The sequence below is a fragment of the Macaca mulatta genome, chromosome 20, assembly GCF_049350105.2.
Source record: "Macaca mulatta isolate MMU2019108-1 chromosome 20, T2T-MMU8v2.0, whole genome shotgun sequence".
Lineage (NCBI taxonomy): Eukaryota > Metazoa > Chordata > Mammalia > Primates > Cercopithecidae > Macaca > Macaca mulatta.
Genome location: NC_133425.1, coordinates 23,381,926 through 23,400,772, shown reverse-complemented (window position 1 = coordinate 23,400,772; position 18,847 = coordinate 23,381,926). Strand labels below are relative to the sequence as shown.

The following is an 18,847-nucleotide window of genomic DNA, read 5'->3' as shown; positions in this document are numbered from 1 at the left end:
GACCACCTAGCTGAGCCCAGCCCAAATTACTGACCCATAGAAACTAAAACTAAATAAAAGAAAGGTTACTTGAAGCCATTAAGCCTTGAGGTTATGTGCTATCTGGCAATAAATAACTGATTTGTTGGGTGTCCAGTCAAATACCTTGAAGTAGAAACAACAAAGGATTCTTCTATATGATAAGTCATCTTAGAAGAGAACTAACCCGGCCTCAGAGAGATCTGCTTGGGATGTCCACAGGTGATATGGCTTGGCTGTGTCCCCACCCAAATCTCATCTTGAATTGTAGCTCTCATAATCCCCATGTGTCATGAGAAGGACCTGGCAGGAGGTAACGGAATCATGGGGGTGGGTTTTCTGGTGCTGTTCTAATGATAGTGAATACGTCTCATGAGATCTGATGGTTTTATAAAGGGCAGCTCCCCTGAGCATGCTCTCTTGCCTGCCGCCGTGTAAGAAGTACCTTGATCTTCCTTCGCCTTCTGCCATGATTGTGAGGCCTCCCCAGCCATACTGAACTGTGAGTCAATTAACCCTCTTTCTTTTATAAATTACCCAGTCTCAGGTATGCCTTTATTAGCAGCATGAGAATGGACTAATACAACAGGCAACTGAGAGGCGAGAACTCTGACTGAAAAACTGGAAAGTCTGACAAGAACCAGATTGTTCTAATAACTAAAAACAAGAAGAGTGCTTCTTTATTTCACTTTTAGGAACACGAATAGACCTCACTCTTTCCCTATGTTCGATAAGATAAAGATGTCTAGAGTTTCGCATCTTACCAGTCAAGTGAGAGATAAAACTAGATACATCACCACAAAGAAAGACAAAGGGGATATGGCTTTGGAAACTGGAGCAAGATGTACTGAGTTCATCAAAACCTGTTTTCTTTTCCTCCTGGACAGAGAGCTAGTTGACATGTCCCAGCATTCCTTTCAGTTGGTTGCTTCTTTGCCTGGGTTCTGGCAAATAGAATGTGAGCAGAAGTGATGTGACTTCCTTCCCCAGCTGAAGTGGTTGTGAAATGAGTGTGCTTTCTCGATTTCCCTTTCCCCCTCCACTGACCCAATGGGGAGGACCCTGGGGTCCTGTGTGATTCTGTGGAAGATGTCCTGACCAGGGCCACCTGCACTGGTTAGTGACATGAGTGAGAAATAAACCCCCTTCTGTCAAGCCACTGAGACTTCAAGGTTTGTCTGTTACAGCAGCTTTAATAGATTCTTACTAATACAGAATTTTTGAAATTTAAGCCCTAAAAATAGTTTGTGAGCTCAAGTTTTCCTAGTATTTACAGAGCTAAATTATTGGGTGGAAAAACTGTCAGAATGCCCTGGCTTCCTTGTTGAACAGTCTGGAACCGATGGGCAACATTGAAACGGGAAACAGATGTTCCCCCAAAGAAGGCAAACGGCACCATTCCCCAATGGGTGACTCCAGAAGGTGCCTGTCTCCCATACGGATTTCACTTCCTCTATGCAAAACTAAAAAAGTCCCAGCTAACATTTCTCAGGCTCAGCCTCGGTAACTTAAAGCTCTGTGTTTTCTAAATTTTTTAACAGAAAAGTGGGCATAAGTCAATGGAGTTGCATAACAGAACAGTGGGCATAAGTTGAGGAACAGATGAAAGTAATCGTAGGTGACAGAGGTTAGGATAGTGATTACTCCTGAAGAATACAGTGGATAGGGATTGTGAGATGCTTCTGGGGGTACCAAAATGTTCTGTTTCTTGATCTGGATGTCAATCAATTCTTCTTAAACTCTTCCAAAAAATTGAGGGAATATTTCCAAACTCATTATCCAAGACTATCATACCAAAGTCAAACAAAAACATGACAAGAGAAGAAAATTATAAACCAATATCCCTGATGAACATAGATGGAAAAAAATCCTCAACAAAATATTAGCAAACCAAATTAAAAGAATTTTATTCACCAAGACCAAGTGGGATTTCTCCCTGGGATGCAAGGATGGTTCAACACATAGAAATCAATAAATGTGATACCCATGTTAAAAAAATAAAGGATAAAAATCACATGATCATCTCAATAGATGCAGGGGAAAAAAGCATTTGAAAAAATTTAACCTTCTTTCATGAAAAAAGTACTCAGCAGATAAGGTATAAAGGAAATGCATTCAACACAATACTCTATGGCTTCTATTATGACAAACCCGTAGCTAACATCATTCTCAACACTGAAAAGTTGAAAGCCTTTCCTCTAAGATCAGGATGCCCACTCTCCCCCCTTCTTTTCAATAGAGTACTGGAAGTCCTGGCCAGAGTAATTAAGAAAAAGAAAGAAAGAAAAGGCATCCTAATAGGAAAGGAAGAAGTGAAACTGTGTCTATTTCTTGACAAGGTGATTTTATATACAGAAAACCCTAAAGAATCCACAAAAAAAAAAAAAAAACAGAACTGATCAACAAATTCAATAAAGTTGCAGGATGCAAAACCAACATACAAACAGTCGTGTTTCTATATTAGAATACCTAATTATTCTAATTTTCTATACTAGCATGCCTGATAACAAACTACCAGACCAGAAAAGTAAGAAAACAAACTCATTTACAATAGCAGCAAAAAGAAATTACTTAGGTGTAAATGTAACCAAGGAGGTAAACGATCTGTACACTGAAAACTATAAAACACTGATGAAAGAAACTGAGGAAAACACAAATAAATGAAAAGATATCCTGTGTTCATGGATTGGACAAATTAATATTGTGAAAATGTCCATACTATCCAAAGCAATCTACAGATTCAATGCAATTCTTATCAAAATTCCAATGTCATTTTTCACAGAAATAGTAAAAACAACCCCTAAGTTCATACAGGACCACAAAAGACCCCAAATAGCCAAATCTTGAGCAAAAAGAACAAAGCTGGAAGAATCACACTCCTTGATTTCAAAATACATTATAAAGCAATTGTAACCAAAACAGCACAGTACTAGCATAAAAACAGATGCATCAACCAATGGAACAGGATAGAAAGCCCAGAAATAAATCCGCACATTTATAGCCAACTGATTTTTGATAAAGGTGCCAAAAACACACAATGAGGGAAAGGACAGTCTCTTCAGTAAATGGTGTTGGGAAAACTGGATATCCACACGTAGAAGAATGAAATTAGACCCTTATCTTACAAACCACATACACAATCAACTCAAAATTGATTAAAGACTTAACACCTGAAACTATAAAACTGCTAGAGAAAAACATAGGGGAAAAACTCCACAACACTGGTTTGGGCAATGATTAAGCAAAAGCAAAAGGAGACAAATGGGAAGGCACAAACTGAAAGCTTCTTCACAGCAAAGGAAACAATTAATAAAGTGAAGAGACAGCCCACAGAACGGGAAAAATATTTGCAAACGCTGTATCTGACAAGAGATTAATACCCAAAATATACAAAGAACTCAAACAACTCAATAGCAAGAAAACAAATAACCTGATTTAAAAATGGGATCTGAACAGATATTACTCAAAAGAAGACACACAAATGGCCAATAGGTACATGAAAAAATGTTCAGCACACTAAGCACTAGGGAAATGCAAATTAAAACCACAGTGAGGTATCACCTCATACCTGTTACAATGGCTTTTATCAAAAAGATAAAAAAATAACATGTTGGAGAACACGTAGAGAAAAGGGGACCAGTACATTATTGGTGGGAATGTAAGTTAGTATGGCCTTATGAAAAACAGTACTAAAAGTTTCTCAAAAAAATCTAAAAAGTGAACTACCACCGGGCATGGTGGCTCACACCTGTAATCCCAGCACTTTGAGAGGCCAAGGCAGGTGGATCACCTGAGGTCAGGAGTTTGAGACCAGCCTCACCAATACAGTGAAACCCCGTCTCTACCAAAAATACAGAATTAGCCAGGCATGGTGGTGCATGCCTGTAATCCCAGCTACTTGGGAGGCCGAGGCAGGAGAATCTCTTGAACTCGAGAGGTGGAGGTTGCAGTCAGCCAAGATCGCACCATGGCACTCCAGCCTGCGCAACAAGAGCAAAACTCAGTCTCAAAAAAAAAAATTTAAAAACTACAATACAATCCAGTAACCCCACTTCTGGGTATATACTTAAAGGAACTGAAATCAATACGTCAAAGAATATGTGCATTCCCATGTTTGTTGCAGTACTATTTACAATAGCAAAGATACGGTATCAACCTAAGTGTTCAACAGAGAATGAATGAATAAAGAAAACATAGTATATACACACAATGGAATCCTACCCAGACTTAAAAATTCTATCATTTGTGACAATATACATGAATCTGGAGAACATTATACAAAGTAAAATACGCCAGAAACAGACAAATACAGCATGATCTCACTTATACGTGGAATCTAATAAAGTTGTAGTCATAGAAGTAGAGAGTAGAAGAGGGATGGTTACCAGAATCTGGGGTGGAGGGAGGGAGTTGTTGATCAAAGGATACAAAGTTTCAGGTAGACAAGGGGAACAGGTTTGGAGATCTATTGCACAGTAGGGTAACACAGTCAATAATAAATGTATCATATATTTCAAATAACTAAGTAAATTTCAAGTGTCTCACCATAAAAAATAAGTAAACAAACTGATGGTTATGTTAATTAGCTTGAATTAACCATGCCACATTGTATACATGTATCAAAACATTACACTGCACATGAATTATGATTTGTCAATCAAAAATAATATTAATAGTTTTTTTTTTAAAAAAGCTAGCCAACAAAAGATGAATATCCAATTGAAATAAAAAGAAGTCCTTCTCTATACTATATGTCAATCCTGTTTCCCTAAGTGCATTGTTTGGCTCAGAAAGAATTATCAATACCCTCAGCCATAAATTTTGCCACAAAATGTATCCAGATAACTACCAAAAAAAATCCACACACACACACACACAAATCCAAATAATTATCAAATCTTCATTTGCAGCACTGACTAAATTCTAAAGAATGGTCTCTACCTTTAGGGAGGGAAAGAAGATCTTTAATATAGGGCCACCCCATAAAAATCACTGCCCTGACTATCCCAACAAGACAAGCGACCGTCCTGCAGACTTCACCCTCCACCTTCACCCACACTACTTGCCAGCTTCCTCAACCGAAAAGGGATATAAACACCCCACCCAAAGGGTGAAAGGAACCCAAATTTAGAAGAGTGAAATGGTCACAAATCTATTTAAAGTTGAAATGCTACCAATACATTTTTGAAATGAGGTCAGCCGATGGGGTGATCACAGATTGCAATTCAACTTTCTGAGGTTTCCCACAAATTAAAGCATCGCAAGCCAGGAAAGGGTTTCTCAGAAAGCACTGTGCTCACCCACGCTCAAATCACCTCTCTGGCCCCAGTCAAGCATTTCTCTCTCAGATCCACGGTAAGGTGCAGCTAATGCTATTGACCATGACATGTAAGCACATCCATTCTTGCATCGTCTCCTTGATTCAAGAGCATTCATCTTGCCTCCCCAACAGGATTATAAACTCAGTAAGGACAAGGACAGTGCCCAGTCCTAGGAAGAACAGAAATAACTACCATTTATCAAGTGCTTACTGTATATATGTCAGGTAGGGTGCTAAGAAACACTTCACATAAACTAGGTTTTATTATTATATCCTTTTAACTATGAAAAAACAGAAGCTCAAAGAGGTTAAGTAACTTGCTTAAGGTCCCACGGCAAGAAGTCAAGATTTAAACCGAAGTCTTTCTTTCTCCAAAACACCAACTCTTCACCACCATGTGCAGCATGTACTCAATAAACACGTACCCACTGGGTGACAGCAGTGGAGAGGGAGAAGGAGTGGGAGGATGCCTTTCAGAGGAAAATTCATTTCTACGGCCCTCCACGTCTAAGGATGCAGTGAAGAGAGATATCCCTATTGATAGAACCATAAAAATAACCTAGTAACCACCCTCAAAATAGAACAATTAACAATATGACTGACATGAAATTCCAAATGTCTCTTTAGGGTGTGAAAAATAGCAACAGCCCCAAGGTGCTCCGGTAAGGCACCCCCACTGCTTATAAATGGCCATTTCAGATTCTCCTGCCTGACTTCCATCCCTGCAGGCCTGGAATTTCAGGATTTGAGTCATGGCAAGTATTGTTGCCAAAGGCATCTCATGCTCCTCTTTTTCAAACATTTGGCCATTTCACTCACCCCCACACATCCCACTTTAAAACAGTGACAACAACCACTTCCTAGTCACTACACTGCCTTCACAGGGGCCAACCCCTCTGATGTGACGTTCGTCTCCCACCTGCTCCTCCCTCCCTCACACCCTCTTCTTCCTGTTCCCTGCATATGCCCTATTCTCTCTCCTCACTATCTCAACTGCGTTGTCCTGTCCTGTGCCTGAAACACCCTCCCCTGCCCTCATCCCCTTGTCAATCTGGGAACTCCCACTCCTGCTGTAAGACTGTTCCCAAATGTCACCTCCTCTGTGGAATCTTCACCGGTCCGAGGAGGAGTAGGGATGCCATCCAAAGTGTTTTTACATCCTTGGTGTAGCACTTTACATTATGTCTCAGAACTAATTGGCCATGTGCTGTTCTCCTTTTAAAAGACCAGGAAGATCTTTAAGGGTGAGGACAGTGTCTTATTTCTCTTCAAAGCCCATATGGCTACCTGACATTATACAATATATCTGTTCTATGTTATTTACTTATCACTGTTATTCTACTAGAATGTAAATTCCATGAAGTCAGTGATGCTGTTTTATTCACTGTTCTAGTTCCAATGCCTAGAACAGTACCTGATATGTGGTAGGCCCCCAATAAATATATATTAGATGAATGGAAAAACGGTTGGATAGCTGGATGGATGGGTGGGTGGGTGGATGGATGGATGGATGGATGGATGGATGGATGGATGGATGGAAGAATGGCTGGGTGGATGGGCGGATGGATGGATGGATGGATGGATGGATGGATGAATGAATGGATGGATTGCTGGATGGGTGGGTGGATGGGTGGGTGGATAGATAGATAGATAGATAGATAGATAGATAGATAGATAGATAGATAGATAGAGGCAGGATCATATTTTGCCCACCCAAAGGTCATGAAGACATGGAGAAGCAGAACCAGGATTTAAAATTAGGTCAGATTTGAGCTTGAACTCTCAAGTCCAATTTGATACTCCCTCCCTAGAGGCCCAAAGTCTGGTCTCTGGGAAGTAGCAAGATGAAAGAAAAAGAAAGCTAGAATTCACCCCAGGAACATAGTTATGGTTGAACTAATGATGTTGCATATCTTGAACCAGTTAATTTCCATCTACTTAGCCAGTTCCAAGACCCAATAAAAGTGGATCAGAGCTCTCTGGTCTGGGCTTGAGTTCTCCTCCTGACTCTGTAGGGCAACTTTCTGCCTGTGGGCTGAGGGGGAAGGAGATGCCCAGGAGACCACAAACAAGCAGGACAAATGTCAATTAAAAGGTAATAACAACCATGGTAATGATTAACAGCTTAGCACTTCTGAATAAAAGCTGCCGTCTCTACCAGATCCTGTCCTTGCTGTTCCTCTCAACCCTCTAGAACACTAAGCATCCTTAAAACACCAAAAATTTCCAGGAAAGACACTGAACTTCCCTTCTCTATTCACAAGGAGGAACAGCCAGTACAGAATCAAGCCCAGGGTAGAACAGAACCAGGCTCAACATTAGGTAAAAGTGTAACACTGCTGACCCAAAAAAAAAAGTTGGTTCACAGGTAGAAACTGATTTTTTTTTTTTTTTTTTTTTAAGACACAGTCTCTGTCGCTGGGCTGGAGTGCAGTGGTGCAATCTTGGCTCACTGCAACCTCTGCCTCCTGGGTTCAAGCGATTCTTCTGCCTCAGCCTCCCAAGTAGCTGGGACTACAGGCGCACGCCACCACGCCCAGCTAGTTTTTGTATTTTTAGTAGTGAAGAGGTTTCACCATGTTGGCCAGGCTGGTCTTGAATTCCTGATCTCAGGTGATCCACCCACCTCAGTCTCCCAAAGTGCTGGGTTTACAGGCATGAGCCACCACACCTGGCCCATATTTTTATATTCTCATAATTCCCTGTAGTTCATTTATAATGCAAAAAAAAAGAATATTCAACAGATATCTACTAAGTGCCCAGATTTGTGTTAGAGGGGTGTTAAAGACATATTAATACCAACTGAGACTTTCTCCTTAATGAAATCAGAAAGACAGATTTGACAAAAGTCCTTTCTCTGTAAGTGAGTCAACACTGTTTATTGTTAAACTACTTACAAAGTATCTTCTGAACAAGAGAAAATACTGTCCAAGTCAAAGGAATGAAGAGTTGTAATATATCAGAGATGGACACAGGGTGAGGAAGGTATTTGGGAGGTAATGTGAGTAATCTTGTGCCCCCTGAAAACTGACTTTCAGCTCAAAAAGCCTCTCACTGAAATGCTGTGCTCTCTCTTTTTATTTATTTTCTATTTATTGGCCCAGACTTGCTCCTCCACCTCTGAAATTGTCTGATTTTTCTTCTTTAGAACAGCCACCTCAAACTGCAAACCCTAAACAAAAAGGAAGTCAGCTCATTATCTGAGTCATTAACTAAGAGGAGATGAAGTTCTCTGTCAAACTGGGAAAGAAGCCATCTCAAGGTAACAGGCTAGTTCTACCAAATACTTACTCATCCTACTTGCAGCCATGATACAAATAAATATTTAGGCTTTCTCCATAGAATGTCACAAAGATAAGTCTCCTGCACGTATTTTATTTTGTTTTGTTTTTAATTGAGATAGGGTCTCGTTATATTGCCCAGACTGGTCTCGAACTCCTGGCCTCAAGCAATCCTCTTGCCTTGGCCTTCTGGAGTGCTGGGATTACAGGCATGAGCCACTGCCTTCAGCCCTGTTGCATATATTATCCAGGATATAGGCAGTTTTACAATACAGATTTTTAGCTGTAGTTCCTTGACAACTCAGACTTTCTCCAGTTGCCTCAGAAAATAAGAATGAGAAGTTGGGCTTTTTTTTAAAATTCCCAGACCACTGACTGTATCCCCAGCCATTACATAAGTTAGCTTCCCATTATATATTCTCCTAGTACCCAGTGCATTTTCTTCAAAGTACCTAATAAAAATGAGATTAAATATGGGTGCAACGATCTGTAGAATGTCTTGTCTCCCCCGACTACATCATAAGCTCCATTACAACAGAAATCTTCTCAATCTCATTCATCATCATATTTTGTCACCTAAAATAGCTCCTGACACATAGAACTTGACACATAGAACTTAACCAGTGAGGCCAGGCATGGTGGCTCTCTCCTGTAATCCCAGCACTTCGGGAGGCTGAGGTGGGCAGATCACTTGAGGTCATAGAGACCAGCCTGGCCAGCATGGTGAAACCCTGTCTCTACTAAAAATGCAAAAGTTAGCTGGGTGTGGTGGCACGAGCCTGTAACCACAGCTACTTGGGAGACTGAGCAGGAGAATCACTCAGTGAACCTGGAAGGCGAAGGTTACAGTGAACCAACATCGCACTACTGCATTCCAGCCTGGGTGAAAGAGTGAGATTCCGTCTAAAGCAAAGAAAAAAAAAGAAAGAAAGAAAGAAAGAGAGAGAGAGAGAACTTTTAGAAGGAGAATGGAAAGATGGGTGAATGGATGGATGCATGGATGGACAAATAGATAAATGGAAAAACAGATAGATGATGAAAAGAGAGATGGATGGACAAATGGAGGGATGGATGGATGAATAAATGAATGTATGTGGTGAACAGACGAATTTCCTACTGGATTTTCAAGCAGCCATCACACCTCCAAATGCCATATGTAAACACTGAGGATGTTGTATTCTCTGTAAAAAGGCTAACATTCTATCTATGGAATTTCACACAATTTCACTGAGGAGATTGGATGAATGAAGTCAAAGAATTCATGTTATTAGAGCAAATGCCAGAATATAAAGGACTTACCTTTGAAGGCATCAATCAGAGACAAACTTTTCAGCAGATCCCCCTATCTACCCAAGAATTAATTGAACTGCATAGTTAAAAGACCAGACCATAGCTCTTAAATTATACTTAGTAATTTAATGACCTGTATCTGAAAAGTAGCAAAAGAAGATGCATATTGTGAAAATTATGACATATTCTTTTTTTTTTTTTTTTTTTTTTTTTTTGAGACGGAGTCTCGCTGTGTCTCCCAGGCTGGAGTGCAGTGCCGGATCTCGGCTCACTGCAAGCTCCGCCTCCCGGGTTCACGCCATTCTGCCGCCTCAGCCTCCCAAGTAGCTGAGACTACAGGCGCCCGCCACCACGCCCGGCTAGTTTTTTGTATTTTTAGTAGAGACGGGGTTTCACCATGTTAGCCAGGATAGTCTCGATCTCCTGACCTCGTGATCCACCCGCCTCGGCCTCCCAACGTGCTGGGATTATAGGCTTGAGCCACCGCGCCCGGCCAACATATTCATCTACTTACATATATGTGTGTGTGTGTGTGTGTGTGTGTGTGTGTGTGTGAGAGAGAGAGAGAGAGAGAGAGGCGGAAACAGAGAGACAGAGACAGAAGGATAAGCAGAGATGAGAAAAGAGGGACTCCAACAGGACACGTGTAAAACTATTTTCAAACCTTCAGTTAATTTTTTGACCAATTGCCTTCTTCTATATCTTCTTTCTTATTGGCCTAGATACACTATAAACATGCCGCATCTAGTTGTGGGCAGTATCTGGAGTATCATTAGTGCTCGGAAATAATATATTTTTTAAAAATTATTTCCTAAGAATCTGTATATCATATCATCTAGATTTTCAAAGGTCATATTTTCCATATCTACTTAGAAAGACGTTCTGTTGCCCAGTGACAAAGCTTCAGGCTCCTCCTGAGTGCTCCACAGTGAAAAATGAATTTGCTGTTGCCTATCCAACAAATCAGCCCTCCTTTTTAAGACTCAGCGTTAACCCACTCAAAGATTCTTATTTCGATTGGGACATTGAGCCTGAAATCCCTCTTCAGGTGGAAAAAAAAAAAGAAAAAAGCCAGATCATCAAACACAAAGTCAAAAAGCCTCTGCCTTTTATTCACATAGAAGCCCGCAGGACACATTTAGAATAAGCTAAAAGGTGAGTGGAGTTTGGCTCACAGGTCTCTGGGGTCTGCTTCTGGGAAGAAAGAGAAGTGAAACAATAGAAGCAACCTCTAAACTTGCAGCCTGACTTGGTGATTTTTTGAAAAAATGGCCCTCTTTATGATTTTACTAAGAAAATTCAACCTGAAGTGCATGAGGTCATATTATACATTTCTAGGGAACACTGCCCAAAATAAAATTAACCTTTGATTCATTTTTTGTTATATAAATACACGTATGCTATGCTAATCTACATATGTTAATTACCCACTAAAATAAACTTCTGTTTGATAGGGTAAATATTGAAAAAAACAACAATGGCTGGAGCCATGTCATGACTTGGGGTTTTTTAAGAATAATTATACCTACAAGATTTAAAAACCTGTTTTCTAATCTACATGGGAAAAAGAAGAGCTGACTTACTCATTATCATCAATTCTAGCTTTTCATAGAAAATAAAATTAACCTTTCATTTTTTGCGGTATAAAAAAGTGCAAACTCTTCTAATCTACATGTGCTAACTACACACTAAAATAAACATATTTGATTTGATAGAATTGATATTGATGAAAACAACTGTGGTCGGAGTCATGTCAGGCTTTGGGGTTTTTTAAGAATAATTTCAATTAGAAGATTTAAAAACATGTTTTCTAATCTACATGAGAAAAAGAAGAGCCAACTTACTCATTATAATCATCAATTCTAGCTTTTCATAGAAAATTTGTGCACTGGGGTTTTTCTAGAGAGTCCATGGCAGGTTCAGATCTTTCTCAGAAGGAAAGACAATGCTACCCAGGCCTGGGTTTCTGGGCCCAGACACTGAACTGAGCACTCATTGGTGTTACCCAATACCCAGGAAGAAATACGCCCAAGAAGAGAAACTATCTAAGTACATGAAAGAGACCTAGTCATTTAACAAGTTCCAGAATGAACTCTGTCCCACTTTGACACAGTTTCCTACTGCGAATCAAGTAACACTGATGGTCTCACTTAGAGTCATTGATACTTGCTGTGGCTATTTCTCATGCACCACCTCATTATTCTTCACCATAACCCTACGAGTTAGGTACTATTATCCCCATTTTACAGATGAGGAGACCAAGGTTGCTACTGGGGAATGACTTGCCCAAGGTCACAGATGGAGTAAGCGGCCCATCACAGATATATACCCAGTTCCGCTGGACTCCAACTCCTTGCTATAAATTCCAAATCTCTATATTTCATTGCCTATTTCTACCAAATTCACTTCCTTTATAAAAACAAACAAAAAACACTTAGGGAGGCCAAAGCAGAATGGGACTCCTGGCTTGAGGCCAGGAGTTTGAGACCAGGCACAGGCAGCAAAGCAAGACCCGCTATCTCTACAAAAAAAATTTAAAATTAAAAAATATATATTTGGCCAGGTTCAGTGGCTCACACCTGTAATCCTAGCACTTTGGGAAGCTAAGGCGGGCAGATCACCTGAGGTCAGGAGTTCGAGACCAGCCTAACCAACATGGCAAAACTCCACCTCTACTAAAAATATAAAAATTAGCCAGGTATGGTGGCACACGCCTGTAGTCCCAGCTACTCAAGAAGCTGAGGTACAAGAATCACTTGAACCCGGGAAGTGGAGGTTGCAGTGAGCTAGATCATGCCACTGCACCCCAGTCTGGATGACAGAATAGACTCCGTCTCAAAAAAAAAAAAGGTGTGGTGACACACACCTGCAGTCCCAGCTACTCAGGAGACTGAGGCAGGAGAATCGCTTGAGCTCAGGAGTTTGAGGCTGCAGTGAGCTATGATCATGTCACTGCCCTCCAGCCTGGGCCACACAGTGAGACCTTGTCTCTGAGAACAAAATTTAAAAAAAAAAAAAAAAAAAGGAAGAAGGTTTTTCTCGCTACCAAACTATAAAGTCTTCTGAGAATAAGAGTCTCATTCTACCCAATGGCTTGGGTAGAATTAATTAATTACAATTAAAGCTCAAATGCGGGTCCTAAGTTCCTGTAAAGAATGCCATAGAGACAGCCGGCACTGTGGCTCATGCCTGTAATCCCAACACTTTGGGAGTCCGTGGCAAGTGAATCACCTGAGGTCAGAAGTTTTAGACCAGCCTGGCCAACATGGTGAAACCCCATCTCTACATAATTTTGTAAAAATATTAAAATTATCCAGGCGTGGTGGTGGGCCCCCGTAATCCCACATAATCCCAGTTATTTGGATGGCTGAGGCAGAAGAATCGCTTGAACCCCGGGAGATGGAGGTTACCGTGAGCTGAAATGGTGCCACTGCACTCCAGCCTGGGCAACAGAGCGAGACTCCGTCTTGGAAAAAAAAAAAAAGGAAAAGAAAAAATAATGCCATAGAGAGAAATCTGCCTTGCTTGTCAAAGGAGTTCCACTTCTACTCTAGAATTTAGGCAATTTTACAATAGGGATCTTCAGCCCCAGTTCCCTGTCATCAAATACATTCTTAAATTACCTCCCAGAGAGTGGTTTTATAAGAAATAGACAGAGTGGAAACAAAAAGGGAGAAATTATGTGGCAGTCAACCTAAAGTTTTGTCCTATCATCATACAAAAGCAAGAAAATCGATTCTTAAGCTCCCCTGAGCACGTAGAAATCCATAATTTCCTGTGGTTTATGAGTTTTCCATCCTTCCTCTCCCAACCCATAGCAGTGTACCCAATTTCCATATAGAGCATGAAGGTAACTCTCAATGGTTTCTTTGCCTTGAGATCATCCTACATACCTCCTACCGGAGTGGCAGAGACGATATCCTCTCTCTGCTTATATTTTTGAAATGGAAACATCCTCTAAATAGTGGCTGCCTGAAATAAACACTACATTTCCCACATGCTCCCTCGCAGCAAGGTGTGGGTATGTGATTAAACCCTAGCTAATAGGATATAAGTCGAAGGATCTTGAGCAGCTTCCCCAAGTGACACCGAGCATGTGCTATTTGCCCTTCTTTACCCCTTTCTTCCTTCCTGCTAGCTGAAAGAAGGGTGTGAGGGAGGACTCCACAGTCTAGCATCCTTCTTGGACCAGAAGATAATTGTCACTCCGCAGGGATGGCAGAGCAGAAAACTGAAAGGAACTTGAGGCCCTGGGTTCTGGATTGCTGACTTAAGTGAGATCATAAAACCTTATGTGTTTTGTATAAACTGTTGATTCCATTGTAAGTGGATTCACTTTCAGAGGAAATATTTGGTACCAAGAACAATCAGATACTAAGGAACTCCTCAGTGGTTCCAGAATTAGTCCCAGGCAATGCTGAGTACCAGGGATAAATTTCCCTCCTTCCTGTATGTTCCCATTCTAAACATCTCAATTTCAGGGACTGCCAATCTGCCCCTCCCCTCACTCCTCCCTACTCCTGCCCAAATGGAATATGCTGTCAAAGCAGCTACACAGAGTGACCAGAAGTTCATGGCTGAATTTTGACTCTTACCTGGCAGGCAGTTCCATAGCAAAGCAACCCTGCAGAGCCAGTCTTCTCTTGTACCAGCTGCCCCACCATTGGGGTAGTCTGGGGACAATCATAAGAGCTGATATTTTCTGAGCATACTCTGTGCCAAGCTCTGGCCCAAGAATCTTGGATATTGCAATGAGTTGGAGCTGCTCAGCCACACTATGGTACTGTTACTGGCTCCGTTTTATAGACAAGGAGGCTGAAATACAGAGAAGCTAAGTAATAACGCCTGAGAAGTCTCAAAGCCAGGATTCAGACCGACAGGGACTTGCCTGGTAGCCTGTGCACAGGCCCACTTCTCTACACTGCCTCTTGGTCAGGAGGCAGGGAGGAGAAAAAGAAAGGCAATTTAAAAAATAGACACTCCAGAGGGGCATAGCGGCTCACACCTATAATCCTAACACTGCGGGGCTGAGGTGGGAGGACTGCTTGAAGCCAGGAGTTCAAGACCAGTCTAGGCAACATCGCAAGACCCCTTCTCTACAAAAGTTGTTTTAAAATTAGACAGGCATGGTGGTGTGTACTTGTAGTCCCAGCTACTCAGGAGGCTGATGCGGTAGGATCGCTTGAGCCCATGAGTTTGAGGCTGCAGTGAGCTCTGATCATACCACTGTACTCAGCCTGGGCAACAGAGTGAGACTCTGTCAAAAAAAAAAAAAAAAAAGGCACTCCTATCTCTAAAGTGGCCATATTTCATGACAAACTTTAATTCTGCCTTTTTCTCATAACATCAAAAAAGTCCTGTTATCTTCCAGACTTTGAGTTAGAGGATCTCCTATTTCAGATGTGTCATGCCTTGCACATTCCAAAGTGACTTTCCCATCCATCAATAACAACACAGCAGGTGGCATAGAAGAGCTGTGGTAAAAATGTTTAAAAATCGCCCCCAGCCTCAGCAAGAGACAAAGACTGAAACTGATTCATGGAAGTGAAAGGCAACCTCAAAGAAGAAATTACATATTCCAGCACCAAGACACTATTGGTGTTTTGTTTGAGGGGTCAAAGTTCTAGAAAACAGTCCAAACTTGTTTGCACCAGGGCCTAAGTTGTTGCCACTTAAAAAGACTTGAGGAGTCCTCTGGTGTGGGGCAGTGGATCCAAATCTTGGCAAGAGAGGCTGCGTAGGTTGGCAGGGCTCACTGAGCCCACTGGGGCCTCGATCTCAGAAGAGTATGCACAAGTCTCAGAGGAGCACAGTGCCACGCTGCCAGCAAGCAAACATTCTGCACCACTGATGATGCCACCTACATTCACTAGGGATCACTTTACTTTTCCCTGGAGGGTGGAGGTGCAGCCACAAAACTGTCAGTCAGTGCTAAATCACATGTCAGACTCTTCCACACTCAAATACTTTCTTTTGATTTAAACCCAGCTCCCCAGGGTGGTGGTCAATTTGCCCCTAAAGATACAATACCCCAGAACCCAGAAATGCACTGTTTCTTACCAAACTCAATCTCGCCAAGCCTAAGAGAAAATTAAAAAAAAAAAAAAAAAAAAAAAAAAAAAAAAAAAACATACACACACAAACTTTCCAGATGAGAGGTTGCAAATTTAAATGCCTACAGGGGCCAGAAATGGATGAAGTGGTCCCAACTGCGATCAACTGAGACAAAATGGTAAAGCTGTTCCCCATCTACGACAACGGCTCTCAGCTCCAAACGATTGTTTTCACGCGAAAGTCAGACGATTTCTCAGCAAAATTAAAGTTGGAAATTAGGATGTGCATGTGAAATCTCCCGGTTCTAAAATGTTCACATCAAATTCACAAATAAGACACCCTAAGGGCTACACAGAACTGCGCGTGACTTTTGGTCCTGGAGAGCCAATTTGTAATCTGTCTTTCAGACAGGAGCCCCAAAGACGGGGGAGGGGTGCACCTTACACGTGATCAAGTCACCACCAGCAGGTTTGATACCCCTGGTTAGGGTCCAGGATCTCAAGCCAGATGCAAGAACTCAGGTAACCAGTGCCCTGGAGACCTTTCTGTTTCTACCCAGAAGATAGGGTGATTTAAACCAGGATCTGAGAAACACCTCCTCTGGAACTACTTCTTTCAGAGAGAGAGGAGGCCCAGGAGACAAATACAGTCGTCTTTCTAGGGGATGTACCATCTGCAGAGGAGCAGCAGCCACCTGCGGAGACCTCTGCAAGGCAGGGCGAGGCAGAACCTCCCTGGGTGAGATAAGGAAGGGACATGGGCAGAGAAAGGGGGAGGAACTAAGAGGGACAGGTTCTCCCAGAAACGTCCCGGGAAGACGCTTTCTCCCCCAGCAGAACTGACCATGCCAGGATTGCTTCAGGAGGCTGCTTTGACTCTTCCAGAGCAGGGAAAGCAGGAAGGGTAGGTGCACTTCCTTGGCATGTAAGCCTCCCAGCGCCATCGGCCCCAGTCACACACACACCCCTTAAAAGGACCCTGTTGTGGTGAAGAATTCCTAGCCTGGGAGGTCACTCTGACCAAAGTAATTCTTTCACTCTCTGCCTAACTCAATAACTTCTATAAAGTCTTCTTCGCCCTCTCTTCCCACAAATAGCATCCCCAAAGCCCCAGAGCCTACCTTGGCACTGGAATCCCTGCTTCCCGAAGCCCCTGCAAAGCAGAAAGAGGTGTATGTCAGGCAGCCCGGGGGAGCCCAGCCTCCAGCTAGTTCCCCACAGAGTCACCCCCCTTCCTCCCTGCCTCTGCACCCCAGGTGCAAACTCCCAGCCACAGGCGGGTGCCCAAGAGTCTTCCGCCTTTGTGGGGGTAGGTGGGAGCTCGGCTGTAACCCCCATCTCCCTTCACTCCTGCAGAAGAGAGAAGGCTGCGACCACCAGGTGGCGGGATAGTGGGGAGCGTTTCCCGGGGTAGGGGCTGAAGGCAGGCAGTAGATCTGCCCACAGATGCCCCAGCACCCTCCGGAAAAGAGAAGAGATAAAGACGCATTCTGAGGGAGGGCGAGAGTGACCCCGCGGCGGTGGTGTCCCCTGGGAGGGGGACTGGGAAGGAGGAAAGGATGCCCCACTACTGAAGGGACCGGGGAAGAAAGGGGACCGCAGTGATATGACCGAGGAGTGGAAAGGGGAACCCAGGCCCTCGGGAAGGGGCAATGGGAGATAACACAGGGCGCTGCTCGGAGGCAAAGAGGAGGGAGAAAGGATGTCCCATGCCCGCAGGGAGATAGAGAAGGACACCCAGGGCGCTGCCCTCCGGAAACAAGGGGTGGGGGGCGAGGGCTCCTCGCGCCCGGAAGCAGGCGGAGAGATAGGGAACCCCGGGTCAGAGAGCACCCGAGGCGCTGCCCTCCAGGGCAGGCACAGACCCCGCTTGCTCCTAGCCAGGTGGAGCAAAGGCGCCCGCGACGCTGCCCCTGGGCGCTCTAGAGGCGCCTGGGAGCAGGAGAGGGCAGGAGGCGCCCCGCGGAGGACCGTCTGGGACCGGGGTGGGGACAGGGCAACCGCAGGACTGTCCATTCGGGAGTCCCAGGCAGCAGGGTCCGGAGCGGGGAGTCAGGGGACGCGGGGTCCCGGGGTGCGGAGGGCGCAGAGGGCGCGGAGACGGGGTCCCCGGCGCGGCGCTGCCCTCGGGGGCCCGGAAAGGTGCCCTGCGCGCGCGCGCTCACCAGATGAAGTCGGTGCAGTGGCTGCAGAAGGTGGGCTGCTTGAAGAAGCGGGCGGTAAATTTGTGGTTCTTGACCTCGTGCACGTTCTTCTGCCGGAGGGCGCCTTTGCGGGCGAAGCGCACGGTGCTCTCCTCGCCCTCGCTCGGCGGCGGCCCCGCAGCCGGGTCAGCCATCTTGCGCGCGGGGAGCCGGAGCCTGAGAGGTGCCGGCCCCGGGGCCCCGGGACCGCGGGCTGCGGGCCGGGGAGGAGCTGGAGGCGGCGGCCGCTGCTGCACCCGGGGCCGCGGGCGCTTCCCCTGCGCCGGCTCTGGCGGCCGAGGCGCGCGGAGCCGGGGCTGTCACTCGCCCAGCTGCTGCCGCTCGTCCAGCTGCGCTTGGCACCGCTGGCCCCAGCTGCGGGGGAGGGAGGCGGAGCCCCGGGCAAGTCCCGCCCTCCTCATTTGCATCGCGTCCAGGCCCCGCCCAGCGCCGCCAGCTGCTTTACATATCCGCGCCCCGGCGGCGGTGGGCCTCGCGGCGAAGCGTCCACAGCCGCAGCTCTGCAGCGATGGGACCGCAGCCCGGGGTCGCCGGACCCAAGCCTCGCCCCTCACCCCACCCCGTGCTCGGCCCCCGGGGCTGCGTTCAAGAGATGTGCCCCGGGGAGGAGCGAGAGTGGAAGGACCTACGGGGCGAAGGGGAGCGGGTGGAAGGGGTGGGGCGCAGCGAATTCCACCCTGG

At 44.5% G+C, this 18,847-nt stretch overlaps 1 protein-coding gene and 2 long non-coding RNA genes across 21 annotated transcripts in view; 1 reads left to right on the top strand and 2 right to left on the bottom strand.

Moving 5' to 3' along the window:
- Positions 1–14,033, top strand: part of LOC144338128 (uncharacterized) — a 177,841-nt gene extending 163,808 nt beyond the window's left edge. Inside the window, exon 2 of the long non-coding RNA XR_013411969.1 lies at positions 13,363–14,033. This is a non-coding gene — a long non-coding RNA (uncharacterized LOC144338128). The remainder of the gene's footprint in view (positions 1–13,362) is intronic.
- The window catches only part of PRKCB (protein kinase C beta), a 382,335-nt gene extending 363,842 nt beyond the window's left edge, over positions 1–18,493 (bottom strand). For 9 of the 19 annotated variants that reach the window (XR_013410839.1, XR_013410842.1, XR_013410840.1 and 6 more), the window contains exons 1-2: positions 18,128–18,493; positions 17,084–17,115 (exon numbers count right to left, since the gene is read on the bottom strand). Coding sequence is in view for 4 of the 19 variants with exons in the window: in XM_028840437.2 (XP_028696270.1) it covers positions 17,084–17,115; positions 18,128–18,300 (205 nt within the window). In the remaining 15 variants the exon portion in view is untranslated. 19 annotated transcript variants of the gene reach the window in all.
- LOC144338123 (uncharacterized) lies at positions 6,926–12,759 on the bottom strand. The gene is made up of 2 exons (XR_013411964.1): positions 12,710–12,759; positions 6,926–7,790 (listed from the first exon to the last, which is right to left on the bottom strand). It is a non-coding gene; the product is annotated as an uncharacterized LOC144338123 (long non-coding RNA).
- Positions 18,494–18,847: the final 354 nt, after the last annotated feature.